Source organism: Urocitellus parryii, chromosome 11 (genome assembly GCF_045843805.1).
Source record: "Urocitellus parryii isolate mUroPar1 chromosome 11, mUroPar1.hap1, whole genome shotgun sequence".
NCBI lineage: Eukaryota > Metazoa > Chordata > Mammalia > Rodentia > Sciuridae > Urocitellus > Urocitellus parryii.
This window is the reverse complement of record NC_135541.1, coordinates 108,047,287-108,062,350: the sequence shown is the minus strand read 5'-3', so window position 1 is coordinate 108,062,350 and position 15,064 is coordinate 108,047,287. Positions and strand designations below refer to the sequence as shown.

Here is a 15,064-nt window from a genome sequence, read left to right as displayed (position 1 = left end):
GGGAATGGGTAAACACATAGTGTATACTGACAATTTTAGGGAGCAATAAAAATGAGGGACTAGTAATATATGGAATATGTTATTGAATCTTAAAATAATTATGCCATTCTAGAAAATGAAAACTAACCTGTAGTGATAAAAAGAAAAAGAAAAAGAGAGAGACTTCCTAGGGACTGAAGGGAGGGGAAGAGATTAGAAGAAAAAGATAGGTGGATTACAAAAGGACTCAAGAAATTTGTGGGCATAGATATATTCAGGATCTTGATGGTAGTGATGGTTTCATAGGTGTCTGCTTATGTCAAGACATCAGGTTTTGTATTTTAAAAGTGCTATTTAATTTAAAAAAGTAAATTTAAAGGATAAAACGTTCTAATCTTTATTTCTTACATACATATGTGTTTCTCAAACTAATAAGCTACTTAAAACATTTATTGGCAACCTTTCTCTTGCATAATTATTTTAATTAATTTAAGCAGAATGAATAATTTATAAACTTGCAAATTGAAATTCATCCTTATTCTGTATATCATCATTATGGTTGGGAATGATATTGTTTTAGCCAGCTTTTTTTGCTGCTGGGAACAAAAGACCTGACAAGAATAATTATAGGCGGGGAAGTTTGTTTTGGTGCTTTGTTTATTTTGGTTTCAGAGGTGTCAGTGTCTGGATGGCCAACTTCATTCCTCAGGACCCGAGATGAAGCAGGTGGAAGAATATGGCAGAGGAAGCTCTCAAGACATGGAACCAGGAAGCAGAGAGAGAGAGCTCCCACCAGGTACAAAATATATACCCCAAAGGCATGTCTGCAGGGACTCACCTCCTCCAGCCATATCCTCCCTGCCTACAATTACCACCCATTAATCCCTATCAGGGGGCTAATGCACTGATTGGTTTAAGGCTCTCATAAGCCAATTATTTCACTCTGAACTTTCTTGCATTGTCTCACGCACATGAGCTTTTGGGGGGTCACCTCATCTCTAACCCATAACAGATATGATACTAGAGACTGGAATCATATACCAGTCTACACATGTTTGTAAATAATTATTTTTGAAATATATTATGTGAAAATGACAACTTTTTTTTTTTTTGCTTTAATTCCTGAGAAGAAATGTGGAGAGATGTGTATTACTAGAAAACAGCCTAGAAGATGGGGAGTGTTGATCTCCCCTCCTTTAGGGAGCCAGAGGGGTGAGAAGTGAGTGACCCAGAGACACTGTCCCAGCTCCCTCAGAAGTGAGGAGCCAAGGCCCCATAAGGGCAAAAGGGCCTGATTGATTCCCTGTGCTGATCTGTTCTCTCATCTCTTTGGTGCTGACAATAGGGCTAGGTGAGGAGGTGAGGATGCCATTACAGGTAAAGCAGCTGAGGCGTGGCACAGGCTGCTGTCCTTCACTTTAGGATTCAGTTTCCATGTCTTACACTGTGTATCAGTTCCCTACTGCTGCTGTAACAACCTAGCCACAGTAGTGAAAACAAGACCCGTGTGTGATGGTACAGTTACGGTGGCTCAAAGTCAATGGGCCAGCGAGCTGCATTCCTTCTGGAGGATCTTGGGGAGTCCTTGATTTGCCTTTTCTACCACTTGGAGGCTGCCCATGTTCTTTGGCTGGTGGCTTGGCATCATTCCAACCTCTGCTTCCATGCTCACAACTCCTTCTCTCATTTGGACCCTCCTGGCTCTTTCACAAGGACCCTTGAGATGACTGGGCCATGGAGACAATCCAGACCAATCTCCCTATCTCAAGAGCTTTAACTTAATCATATCTGTAAAGTCTCTTGCCATGTACGATAGCATATTCTCAGGATCCCAGGATGCGCACCTGGACATTTTAGGGGGAGAGGAGCAGTGTTCTACCGACCCTCTGTTTGGACACTTTGATAGGGCCTCTGTCTAAAGTTTTTCCCTGTTCTTTTACTACCACCCCTGAGAAGTCTTCATTTGCTCTCTAGGTCCAGGACAACCTAACCCTTATCTTTCCATTTGTCCTAGTGTCTGTCTCTCTCTCTCTCTCTCTCTCTCTTCCCTTGTGGTGCTGGGAATTCTAAGGAAGGCTTTGCACATGCTAAGTAAGTACTCTACCTACCATCAACTCACACCCTGGCCTTTTAAATTTTGAGACAGGGTTGTCTAGGCTGGCCTTGAACCTGACAGTCTTCTGTTCCATCTCCCTGAGTAGCTACAGGTGGCCCCTGTGTCTGGTTTCTCTTTTCCTCTGAACCTCAATCCTATGTTCCTTCATTTCCTCCTTCCCTCTCTTCTTTCTTTGCTCCCTCCCTCTCTCTCACCATCCTTCCAGCTCTTCTTATTGAAATATCTGGTTTCCAGCAGGAACAGGGCCACACACTTATAATCCCAGGAATTGGGGAGGATGAGGTAGGAGGATTACAAGTTCAAGGCCAGCTTTAGCAACTTAGTGAGACACTGTCTCAAAAAGGGCTGGGGATGTGGCTCCGTGGTAAAGGACCCCTGGGTTCAATTCCTAGTACCAAAAAACAAAACAAAACAAGCAAATCTGGGTTTCTTTTATTTTCTTGTCCTGGTAATTCTATGTAATCTGATTTTCCATTTATATTTTCCTCTGAAGGGGACAACACAGGCTGCCCTCCTTAAGCACAGCAGTCTAGGATTATAACAAGCCAGACCAACACCAGTCCAAATCCAGTCTCTGATGCTTAGCAGTTTTGTGGCTTGGACAGCTATTTTGACCTTGCTAAGCAGCCTCAGTTTCCTCATCTGTGAAATGGAAGAAATAATACCCAGTGTGATGAAATGAGATGATGTGGAAAGTGTAATGAGCCAGTGACTGACCCATAGCAAACGCTGAAAGCATCAGCTTCTTTCTCTCTCCCTTCCACAGACACAGAAGGAAGGTGATTTGGTTCAGGACCAGAAACCAGGACCTCTCCCTGATGAAGCAGTCCCCCATTGTGGGTGGCCACCTATGATTGCACAGTAATTCCTGGCTTACCTACATGACATGAGGTCCCTGAGAGCCTTTGAGCTGGTGGTGACTACAAATCACTAGGGAATAGACACAGTAGCACATCTGCTGTGGCCAAATCCCAGCTCTGCCAATACTGGCCATATGACTCTGGATAACATCCTTAACTTCTCTGTGCCTCAGTTTGCCCATCTGTTAAATGGAAATACTAAAATCACCAACCTCGGCGGGTGGTCAGGAGGAATACATGAATTAAATCTGTAAGTACTTTTAAAAAGGCCTAGCACAGGGCTGGGGCTGTGGCTCAGTGGTGGAGCGCATGCCTAGCACGTGTGAAGCACTGGGTTTGATCCTCAGCACCACATAAAAAAAAGTAAATAAAATAAAAGTATTGTGTTCTTTTTTTTTTTTTAAAGGCCCAGCACAAATAACGCTACACATTTATTTAATAAATACTTGCTGAATACTCCCCTTGGTCCCAGGGTGGTTATGAGGAATGCTATGAATAGATGCTGCCTCTGTTCCAATAGGTTAAGTAACCTCAAGCCTCACTTCTTAACCTCAGCCTCACTTCTTCTCTCTGTAGGCTTTTGTCTCCCCGGTACCCTCCTTATTGTCCAGCATCTTTCTTCTCAGGCCTAGCTGAGAGGAAAAGCACTCCCCATGGGAGGAATGTATCTGAGGACAAGCACAGTGTGTAGAGGAAGTGAATGGCCGTCCATGGTCTACACGGAGGGCGTCCCTGAGGAATTGACATGGGTCAAAACATGGGATCCTGTTGGAAGAACTTTGGGCTCATCTTTAGCCTGGCGTCAACCCTTTCTGCTTGGTTGCTGGTGCTGGGAGGTGGAAGACTCCTGGGACGACAGTGTTAGGGAGAAAGGAGGGCTTTGGGGTTGCTGCCACACCTGTGCTGAGCTGACCAGAGGAGCACAAGGCCAGCCGGGTGCACTAGGCTCTGGACACAAGCATTTCTGTGCTCTCCTCACCAGCCCCAAAGCTGCCCTGCCTCAGCAGCCGCCCAGCAAAAAGGAGGAAGGAAAGGAATCCAACAAAGAAAGATGCTGTGTTCTGAGTTACCCACTGGGGGGAGTATTTTAACCAGAGAAGGCCCAGAGGAGACACTCAGTGAGGACATTTGTGCAGTGGAGACAGGCAAGCTAGGACTTGTCCAGAGTCACGCCCATAAGGACCCTCCTGGCAGGGGACCTTGTCACCCTTCCTGGAGTACAACCCCGTGCTGTGCTTAAAAGGGAATCTCAAAACAAACTTCCACATGAAAGAGCCAGAAAGGGGCCAGACATCAAGAGTCTGATCCTGTTTTTAACACTGAGAAATGTGAGAGCTGAGGAGGGAGGAGGGCTGACCTAGGCCAGGTGGGTGGACCAGGGCCAGGTCTCCTGACTTCTTGGCCTTGGCTCTTAGTTGCTCAGATAGACACCTTGCACTTAGGCGTGACCTGGGAATGTAGGTATGAACACGTGTGTTTTATTACAAAATAAAATAGTTCGCAGGAGAAAACTAATGTTGGCCTAGGGAAAGGAAGAAGTATACAGAGGCTCTACTCCTAGAGCTGGTGGGAGGCCTTGGGGCTTAGTGGGGGAGGCACCCTGCCCGCACCCTGGAGCCAACGTCCTAGGCAGCTTACCCTTGGCCTCACTCCTTGCCCTCTGTCAGCTTTCTGCTCCCAAACCTCCTTAGGGATGCTTTCCCCCAGCACCAGGCCACCAGTCACTAACTGGACCTCTGCCTCCCTCAGCTGTTCTTCATATAACTCTACTTGATACCATATTGTGCATGCCCTTACATACATTTTGTTTTTGTTTACCATTGTCTCTCCTCTAGGATATAAACTCATGAATTCAGGTTTACAATGTATCTATCCCCTGTACACAGAAGAGTGTCTGTGACTTAGAAGATGCTCCATAAAATTTGTTTAATTGACAAGTGAACCAAAGGCCGTGGCTTTAAATCCCCATTCGCTCGGAAAATGCAGTTATCATGAAAATCAAATAATAGATACAAACTGGCTTTGCCACCTGTCGAGAATAAACAAATGAAAGGGACTATGTTAGATGAAGGGATTCTTGATGGTGCCCATGTAGAAACTGTTAGAAAAACCGGGACCCATGTCATATGTTGTGACAACAATTAAGTACTAACGGCACATAAAAATATACACATCTCAGCAGACACACAGAAACTCGGAGTGCGTGCCATCCTGGCTAAGACTGGAAGGAAATAGCTGATTTGCAGAAATGCAAGATTGACCTAGAAATGAATGAAGCTTTCATTGTTTACCAAAGTTGGCGAGCAATAATACAAAGAAAAAACAAAAATATCGGAAAATAAAGGGCAGGCAGAAAAGAAGGCTGGTACATAAATTGTAAACCCTGAAAACCTGCATCTTCCTAAGGGTGGGACATGAATACAGACCCTTCTACCTACCCATGATGGATGCACAGGGAAACCTGATCCCCTGTTCCAGCATGGCAGGGCTAGCAGTCTCAGGGTTGGGCTGCAAGCCCCAAACAGACCATGATTTAGGGACGAGAACTTTCCACAAGGGGGCTTTCAATCAGAAGCCAGACTCCAATTCTAAATTAACATTTAAAAATTTTTCCCTCTGCCTTGTAGTTTAGTCAATTGTAAGTCAATAGGAAATTCAATGAATCTGACTTTCAATGTATCCCGATTTTTCAGCCACAGAAGAAACACACACACACACACACACACACACACACACACACACAAAGAAAAGTGAAGCAAATTCTAAATAAAGGCAACCCAATGAGATTGAGACAACTGGGACCCATTTTGGGAAGCTGACCTCAAAAAGACAAGACATACGGTGTTTCACTCAGGAGTCTTTACCCCCTTATAAAGAAAGCAGAGATCTCACATGCTTGCCAATGATCTGGAAAGCTAAGCGTGCCTTGGAATGGTTATGAGCCTTGGCTCGGTCTTGAGAAAGTGTAGAGGCCACACTATTGGCAATCACTGAATGCTCTCAAGGCGATCAAGGACGGGTTTCCAAGGCCCTGGCTTCCTGGTCCATACATTCCCTCCTCTGCCGGAACCAGCATTGGGCTCCTGCCTGTAGTAGAGGGCCCTGCCCGATGGGGAGAGGCCGTTGGGCTTTTACTTTCCTTCCAGCCTCTGCAAAGGATACAGTGACTGATTTTCCAACCCAAGGAAGACAAAAACTTGGCCAGAATTGTAAGGGTCAGGCTCCTCCAAGGAGTGAGAGGATATGACTGGACCACGATTAGACCTAAAGAGATTGTCAAGAAGTCACTTAAGACAAGAGGTGCCTGCAGGGGGTTGGCCTAAGAGAGAGAGGTGAAGCAACAGGAGCCCCAAACTTTGAGGAAGAGTTGAATTCTCAGGCTGGTTGTGGAGTTTTGCAATCTCGGACAAGCTGCTGATCCCTCTGGAGCTCCATCAGTTCATCTGTAAGATGAGCATGAGTCACCTCTGCCCCCAACCACTTGCTGAATTTAAGGAAAGAGTGGGCAGGAAAGAGTCCAGAAACAGTTAACATTGGAGACTGACAAATAGTCATAATAAGGAGTGTTCTACCCCCTGCAGTGAGAATGCAGTATAACAGCTGCTATTTTTGAGTCTGTACTTGGTGCCATGTTTTTCCATCTATGTGTTCCAAACCTTCTAGTTAAAATTCTCCCCACTTTCCACAGGGGGATCTGAGAAGATCCTCCAAAGTCCATCAACTATTAAAAGGCAAAGCAGAGATTTGAACTCTGATGTGTCCAGCTCTGAGAACCTCTAGACCAGCCTGTCTGTAATGAAGAGGAAAGGGGCAACATGGTGCATGAAGAGTTAACATAAAAAAACAAAAGGAGTTGATAGCAGAAAATTAAGAGGGTTTCTAAGGGAGACTGCTAAAGCTTGGTTTTATTTAATTTTGAAATGAGGAAGGTTATCCTGGCATTGGCAGGACTCAGCATTAGGGGAGGGTAGTAGGGAAGGAGCTGAGGCCCCAAACAGGTGCGGAGCCTCTGGAGCCCTGTGCGTGCAGGGCTGGTGGGAAAGGGTGTCCCTATGTCCCTGGCCTAGGGCCTGAGAAGGCCAAGTGAGCACGGTCAGGGCTGGATTTCCAAGAAGAGTTGCAAAAACAGGTATGGAATGTGATTCCACCTCTGGGCTCTGCTGGGTTCCCGTGTTACAGTGAGAGTTGTAGCGCAGCCAGGAAAGGACAGGCTGCATCCTCCTCCAGGGGAACTCAGCAAGGCGATGACGTGAGTGGCATTTTCATTTTGCATATCCATTTTCTTATTGGCACCATCATCGCTTATTTCTTTCTCTCTCTTATTATTTTAAATTCCTCCCTCTCTAGTTTCTCTCTCTCTTCTTGGGCTTTTCAAGCCTCCTTATTTCACACGTGCAATTCCTTCCTTCTCTCCTGCCCTGCTGCCTCTCCACTATGCTGACACACTGTATCAGTGAATCCCTCAACTGTGTCCTATCTAACTAACTTTTTTATTCATTGCATGATTTATTTTTAGCTTGAAACAACTGCATCCTAAAAATGGAGCTCCTAATGAGACAAGGGGTGGGCAGAGCTATGTAAGGTATCTGGCTGGGGCTTGGCCTCCCAGCCTCCCTGCCTGGCTCTTACTTTATGCGCATGTGTGCAAGAGTCTTGGCTCTTTGTCCTGAGCCCAAGATTACACAGCTCCTGGGACCCAAGGAGGTCAGGAGAGATCACCTTCTCTCTGCTCCCTACTTGGCTCACCAAAGCCTTCAAGAGTTTTCCATCCTTTCTCCGGCACACAATATTTTGGGGAAGCAGAAACAAAACTCTTCCCAATGAAGAGAACTCACCTGCTTGTTGTGGGGGTCTATCTACTGTCCTCCTGCAGGGCAGAAGAGGGGCTTAACTTCCCCACCTATGATGGCAAGGACCGGGTGGTGAGCCTTTCTGAGAAGAACTTCAAGCAGATTTTGAAGAAATACGACCTGCTCTGCCTCTACTACCATGAGCCAGTGTCTTCAGATAAAGTGGCACAGAAACAGTTCCAACTGAAGGAGATTGTGCTGGAGGTGAGTCAACAGGGTGGGCGGAACACCCTGATGTAAACTGGGTGGGGGCGTCTATCCAGGGCTTGGGATGTGGGAAGGAGGGTACAGGGAACGGATACTGAAATCTATTGCTTTTTTTTTTGTATCCTATAAAGTGAAGATGTCCTTGCTGCAAAGCAGGGCAGGGGCGGGGGTGTGAACAAGGAGGGATGGGTCTAAACTCTCAAAGTGGAGGGGACTGAGCCTGTGGCACCACACTGGTCTGATCTAAAGTTTTCACATCGTGGTTCTCTTATTCTTGTTATCTCATCCACTGTTCTTCCAAAAGAATGTTCAAACTATTATTAAAACTGTTGGCTGAAAAATTGGGGGGCTGCTGGTAGGTTTCATTCGGCGTGCCAATCCCCCACTCTTTGCTCCCTCAAGTCTCCCCTAGATCCTGCAGAAAGAAGACTCATTCGACCTTGCCTGTCTTCCCGGGTCAGATGGAGAATGTCACTAAATAGTTTTTCTCTCTGATTCGTTTTTAGGCAGCACTACAGAGTGTGGATGTGTGAGCCTCATGTTCATTAATGGGGACTTGTTTCTTTCTCAGAAAGTTCTTGGTGTGAGCTTAAGGCAGATGCTGAAGTCACTTCTTATTTTATCTGCATGACGTGGCCTGCTGGTAACCTGGCGCTGGGGCCGCTTCCAATCCTTTGCCAGGACCCTAACAACTGTCCTGCAGCACCCCTGCAGAGCTAAAGACTTTCACCCTTTAAGAGCTCCCAGGCTGTCAGGCATCCTAGAAGACACCAAGTGTCCCCCCCCAGTCCCCAGTCTGTTGAAAGAGCTATTTGATAATTCTGCAGTTGATTAGCCAGTGCAGTCAGAGAGCTCAGATTAATCAAATATCTTGATTAACAGAATTAGCACAGAGAACCCATGTGGGCTTAAATTCTCAAAACAAAAAAAAAAGTTACTGACTATAATAAAATTCAGCAAAACTACCCTAAATGCATCCAAATAACTTGGAAGATTTATAAAGCCCTTCAGAATTCTAAGTGTCTCCTGGTCATCAGAGAGCGCTGGTGTTTTAAAAATATCACCACTACCATCACTACCATTGCATTTTCCCTCAGGCTCCACCCCCGGGGGCTGAATGTGCAAGTTCAGTTCTCTCTTTGGTTTGCAAGGGAAGAGGAAGCAGGGCTGGTGATTAGGTTCTTTGTACTACAGAAACGGGAAAATCACAGGCTGGAAAAGAACAGGACAGGGATGGTGGCTGCTGCAGAGCCCAGGAAATCAGCACTTACACTGTCATCTCCACCTCCAACTGCCATGCTCAATTACTGAGAGGCAAGCCATAAGGATTCTACTGTATATGCTCATCACTGTCCAGTTAGCCTAGACCTAGAAACGAATACCTTTAGGTGGCCACACAAGCCATGGCATGCCTTTCTGATTCCCTATCATATTAAATTGCATGCGTGTACATATACATGTGTGTATGACTATATGTGTGATTCCCTATCATGTTAAATTAAACATATGTATGTGTGTGTGTATATATGTGTGTGTGTGTGTGTGTGTGTATACCCCAAGTATGTACCTCCCCAACGAGTTAAGTTCTGGGCCCCCATCCAAAATCACGAGAAGGGGCTTTCTCTGGGCTCCCCATCCTTCCAGACACCTTTGATCCAAAAGTACATCTTCCTGCACAGGTGCCAGGCCTGGGAGAGACAGATGAAGGGGTGTTCAGCACAGGAGCTAGCCTGAGATTTCTTAGGCTCCTAGAGCAGTAATAGGGCATGATTAGGGGAACTTGCTGCCAGAGCTCTGGATTTAAGTTCTGGCTTTGCCTCTGTTAGGCACACGACGTAGGGAAGGTTCCTTAATTTCTTGGAGCCTCATTTTCTTACGGGTAAATATGGAAAAAAGAATAACTCTTATACAGGCCTTGGGAAGGTTAATAATAATTAACATTCATGGACTGCTTGCTGTGTGTAGGGATGTTCAAAGCACTTTGTATGCATTAACTGATTTAATCTTACAATAAAGGTATGAAATGAACACAGTTACTGTCCCCTTCTGCGGATAGGAAAATGGAGGCACAGCTTCCATTTTCCAATTGCCCAATGTCACCCAGCTAGTGCACATAAAGGTAGGCTTAACCCCTACACGGCACAACTCCAGGAGTCCATGAGACAAAGTGCAAGCAGCTGCTGGACACCCCCGCAGCCATCTGCCTTAAACAGAGTTGCTCAGCTCGCCCGCATCATCGCCTTTAGAAGCACGTAGCCCTGATCCCCAGTTCATGCAAAAGCCCAAAGCAGGCAGGTGGCCCTACTCCCTTGCAATGGTGTGGGGAGGACATGCCTTCCTGGAGGTACCTGTCAGTTCTCAGTTCTGGTTTTCAGAATCTAGGACAAAAATGGCTCCAGAAATCCCATGGGTGAAATGATAGGGTGGATATGAATGAGGCTTTAAGTTTTCTTCTTGGTCAAAGCAACTCTTTTGTCTTCTTAATTCTCTAAACCCCAGATTTACACTATGCAAGATATTCTTCCAGCTCCAGAGTGGGGTCTGTTCAACATGTGGAGGGCCAAGAGGAGGCCTCAGCTCCCTGACCACAAGGCAGTGTGATGTAGGCTGTGGCATGGCCACCAAAGAACAGAGGGGGACTCATTTCCTCCCAGTGGTGTAGGAAGGTCGCGTCCCATGATGTTATTGTAACCTGGTGTGACTTAGTACATCACACACACACACACACACACACACACACACACACACCTGAAACCTGAGTTTCATGGGACAATACTTATCCTTACTTGGGGCATCCTTGAATTTTTAAAAAATTCTTTTAGATTTTTAGTCTGTTCTATTTTACTTAAAAAAAATATTAACCCCAACCTATTAAATTGGGTTCATTCTGCCATCTCCAGTTTGAAACAACTGAGTAATGTTTAGGGATTGAAATATAGGGATTAGATGTTCATAACTAATCATGGAAAGGCCATCTGGTTCTGGTAAAAATCCAAAGCTACTATGGTCAGACATATATGATTTGTCCACTGCTCTAAAGCATCACACCAAGGAAAAGACCAGAAACAGTTCCACCCCCAGAGGAGGGGATCACTGCCTAGGGAGGGGCCCTTGAAATGCTGCGTTATTTGTGCATCTGCAGGTTCTCTATGCTGGGCCCTGGGGTAGATGCTGTGGACACAGGGGAAAACAACTCAATGGGCTCACAGTCTAATACAGAAGAAGACATGCAAACAAAAGGCCGCAGTGTTGTAGGTCACCAGAACAACAGAGCAATTTCGAGCAGTCCCCCCTTACTGGTGAGGATACATTCCAAAGACCCCCAGTGGATGCCTAAAATTGCAGACGGTACCTAGACTTACATAGACTATGTTTTTTTTCCATAGCTCTCTGGATACCTATGATAAAGTTTAATTTGTAGATCAGGCACATTAAAAGATTAACAACAACGACTAATAATAAAATAGAACAGTTATGGCAATACCCCATAATAAAAGTTATGTGAATGTGGCCTGTCTTTCTTTCTCAAAATATCTTATTGTACTGTACTTACTCTTTTTTTTTCTTTTCTAATTAACTAAAGAACTTTCACCTTTTTATTTAAAGGAAGCAGTTTATGGCAGTTGTTTGATATATCAAAATTGTCAGCATCACTAATCTTGCACCTTGGGGGCATTATTAAGTGAGATAAGGATTACTTGAACACAAGCACTGTGATATTGCTACCACAACAGTCGACCTGATAACTAAAAAGGCTACCAAGTAACTAATGGGCAGGTAAGCCATACAACATGGATACACTGAACAAAGGATTGAGTCTCACATCCTGGATAGAATGGAGCAGAATGACACGAGATTTCATCACTGTACTCAGAATGGCACACAATTTAAAACTTATCTGCTGTTTGTTCATGGATTTTTTTTTTAAATTTAATATTCTGGGTTCTCAGTGGAGGGCCAGGAGTAACTGAATCCAGGGGTAAGTGAAATCGTGGAACTGGAAAACATAGATAAGAGGGACCTATTGAGTAAGGTTTTCCAGGAGTGCAGAGGAAAGAGGAAGAGCCCCAGTCTTTTTTAGGGGAGAGATACGTACAGGAGGCATGATAGGGAAGAACTGGTTTTGTGAAATAAGAATTTATTGGGCAGGGGAGAGGACAGAGAGAGCAAAGATTCCAACAACTCTCAACTGCTTTCCCACCTGCTAGCTTTTTCCTTCTCTGAGATAAGATTTCTAGCCCTACCTGTCAAGTCCTTCTGGGAGAGGCGGCCCTTTAGGATGTTAGCAATCACGTACACCTCCCTAGGACTGAATCTGAATTCTGTCCTGAAGACAAGGTCTGACAAGAAGAGAGGAAGGGAGAGACTATATCGTCATTAAAAGCTTAGCAGGAAAAGGGCAAGTTAAATGTCACCAGGAGGCACCAAACTCAAACTTTGCCTTCAGATCTGGCCAGGGTCAAGTGTTTGAGGTCCCAGGGTTGGTACATGATATATAGTTCTATATACAGGTGTGTTACACCTGCTTGTTGAGTGAGTGCATGAAAAGTCAGAACTCAAAAGAAACTTTGGAATCATTTTTGGATTGTTTTGAACCCCCAACTTCCTAGATATGGCCTTGACTTTCACACCTGGCAAGCCAAATTTCTGGTTGGGCCTGCTTCATCGAAAAAATGGCATATGATCTTTAGAAATTTCAGAAAAAGAAGAATAGTAGAGATAGTAGAAAAGTAGAATAGTAGAAAAGAATAAAGGAAGTCATAGGAGAACTAAAAGTAACGTTCTGATAGATTTCTTTCTGGTATTTTTCAAGAATAAATATACATTTTTGAACTAGGATTATATCAGTTTTATTTTCCACATTTAAAATTTCCCTGTATTGGGACTATGTCATTAGTTTTTTGATCTTTGTACACATAATGTTAATGCTAATATAGTATGCCAGCATATCACTATGCATACTTTTAAAAAATTTTATTTTTATTTTTTCTGGTACTGGAGATTGAACCCAGGGGTGCTTTACCTCTGAGCTGCATCCCCAGCCCTTTTTTATTTTTTATTTTTTTTATTTTGAGACAGGGTCTCACTGAGTTGCTGAGACTGGTCTTGAACTTGCGATTCTCCTGCGTCAGTCACCAGAGTCACTGGGATTACCCGGCTACCATGCACACTTTAAATGTCACTTCCCTGTTTTTGGATCCTGACACAATTTTCAGGGTTTCAGAAATCTTTATCTTTTTAGATTTTCATTATTGTTTTCATGAACATTTCTTTGATTTCTAGCTAGCCTGATTTTGTAAGATCATTATTTGCCATTTTTGTATTTAATTCATTTTTCTATGCCTTTTCCCTGTTTTTCTATTGGGGCATCAATAATACTCAGAAAGGGAGTTTCTAATTGTTTTCAACGCTGTCTCCTGCAGCCTTAGCCAGGGTAGTAAGTTTATTCACACTACAGCAACCAACTCCTGGTAGCATTAAGAGGCTCAGAGACTCAGGAGCCAGAAATGAGCAGTGAACGGGCGTCCTCCTTTTTGCTTTGTTTTCTGCTTCTTCTTTCTCCTTGAAACTGCTGTGCAAGCTGCTGCTCCTATCATGTCCTATAAACACCTCCAGAGAAAGTCCCCCAACATCACCAGTCTTCTCTCAGGTTGAAACGCTTGAGAGATGGTGCATTCCAACCTGGGCTTCTAAATCAGACAGGCCTGGGTTCCGTGCCCAAGAAAGAAGCCTCAGCATTCAGATCATCTATAAAGTGGAGATAATCCTGTTGATGTGAGGGCTGAGTGGGGTTGCATGGCAAGAGCACAGCTTCTGCCACACAGAAGGGACTTAAGAAATACTGGCTCATTTCAGTCAGGATTTGAAACACAACCCAGCCTAACTCCATCAAGTTGAGATGGGCACGAGTCGCCATTTTGCTTACACAGCAGCCAGCTAAGCCCCAGAGAGGAGGAATGCCCTGTGCCTGATCACGGACCCTTGAAGATCCCCGTGTTCAGTATCCCTTCTGATCTCCACGGCTTTGCTGAGCCTGGGTCAGATGCCTGTGGCAACCTTGTCAACACTCTTTATTACATTAGCCCTTCTACACTTTCAGCCATGGTTTCATCTCCCTCCCTTTGAGATGTAATTCCACTTGACTGCTCACTTCTCTTCTAAGTCCGTCTAACTTACTCCTTCTCCCCCTGGAGACACATGTGAAGATTTCTCCCTCCAGATTGTCAGCCTCCTGAGAGCAACCTCAACTCATAAGCAATTCAATAGTAAGGGAAGCAAAACAGCATCAACCCCCCAAACCTAATCAAGTTCACAAGGAGGATCAAGGAAATGCCTGAGAAGCAGAAGTACAATGGAGTGAATGAACTGGTTATGTGAAACAGTCAGGAGTCCCAGCTGGCTGTGTTTAAGCAACATGGCGCCCACAGGCTGAGTTTCCAAGAGTTCCTGAAATGGGAACACCATCTGCCAATGACCTAAACCAGCAATGGGGAATTGTTTACTTCTTTTTCTCCCCCTCCCTTCACATAGATCTTATCCTTGATTCCAAAGCCCATATCTTTTCTCTCCATCACTCTTCTGCTAGGAAAAAAGAAAGGAAAAAGAAAAAAAAAAAAAGCTTTTCTGGCAGGTTTCCCACTTATATAGAAAAAAAAAATTATGACCATTTTATATATACGTTCTCTAGAAGGAAAGGAGAAAGGAGATCTGAGAGCTCAGTTTTAGATAATTTGGGTGCTTTCTGTTTTGAACTCACATAGATTAAATTTAAAGTTGATGCTGTTAACTGAGTGTATGTATTTGGAGTGGATGTGGCAGGTGGGGAATAACTAAATAGACCAACTGGTAACGTTTATTGGACTGAGGCAAGTCCTGGGTTTTTTTCCCTCAGTCAAGTTAGTGCTTTGGAACATGAAAATACATACTATGAATCCTGAATAGAAATATTCATTCATTCATCAAATATTCATTGCCCTCAGCAGATACACAACAATCTTAGCATGATACAATGAATGAAAGAGTGAACCTATGGATGATAAACCAGCAACACT

The 15,064-nt window shown here is 44.4% G+C and overlaps 1 protein-coding gene across 1 annotated transcript in view; it reads left to right on the top strand.

The window, feature by feature from the left end:
- Nucleotides 1–7,590: 7,590 nt before the first annotated feature.
- Nucleotides 7,591–15,064, top strand: part of Casq2 (calsequestrin 2) — a 68,328-nt gene continuing 60,854 nt past the window's right edge. Inside the window, exon 1 of the mRNA XM_026394126.2 lies at nucleotides 7,591–8,009. Coding sequence (XP_026249911.1) covers nucleotides 7,776–8,009 — 234 coding nt within the window. The 5' untranslated portion in view covers nucleotides 7,591–7,775. The remainder of the gene's footprint in view (nucleotides 8,010–15,064) is intronic.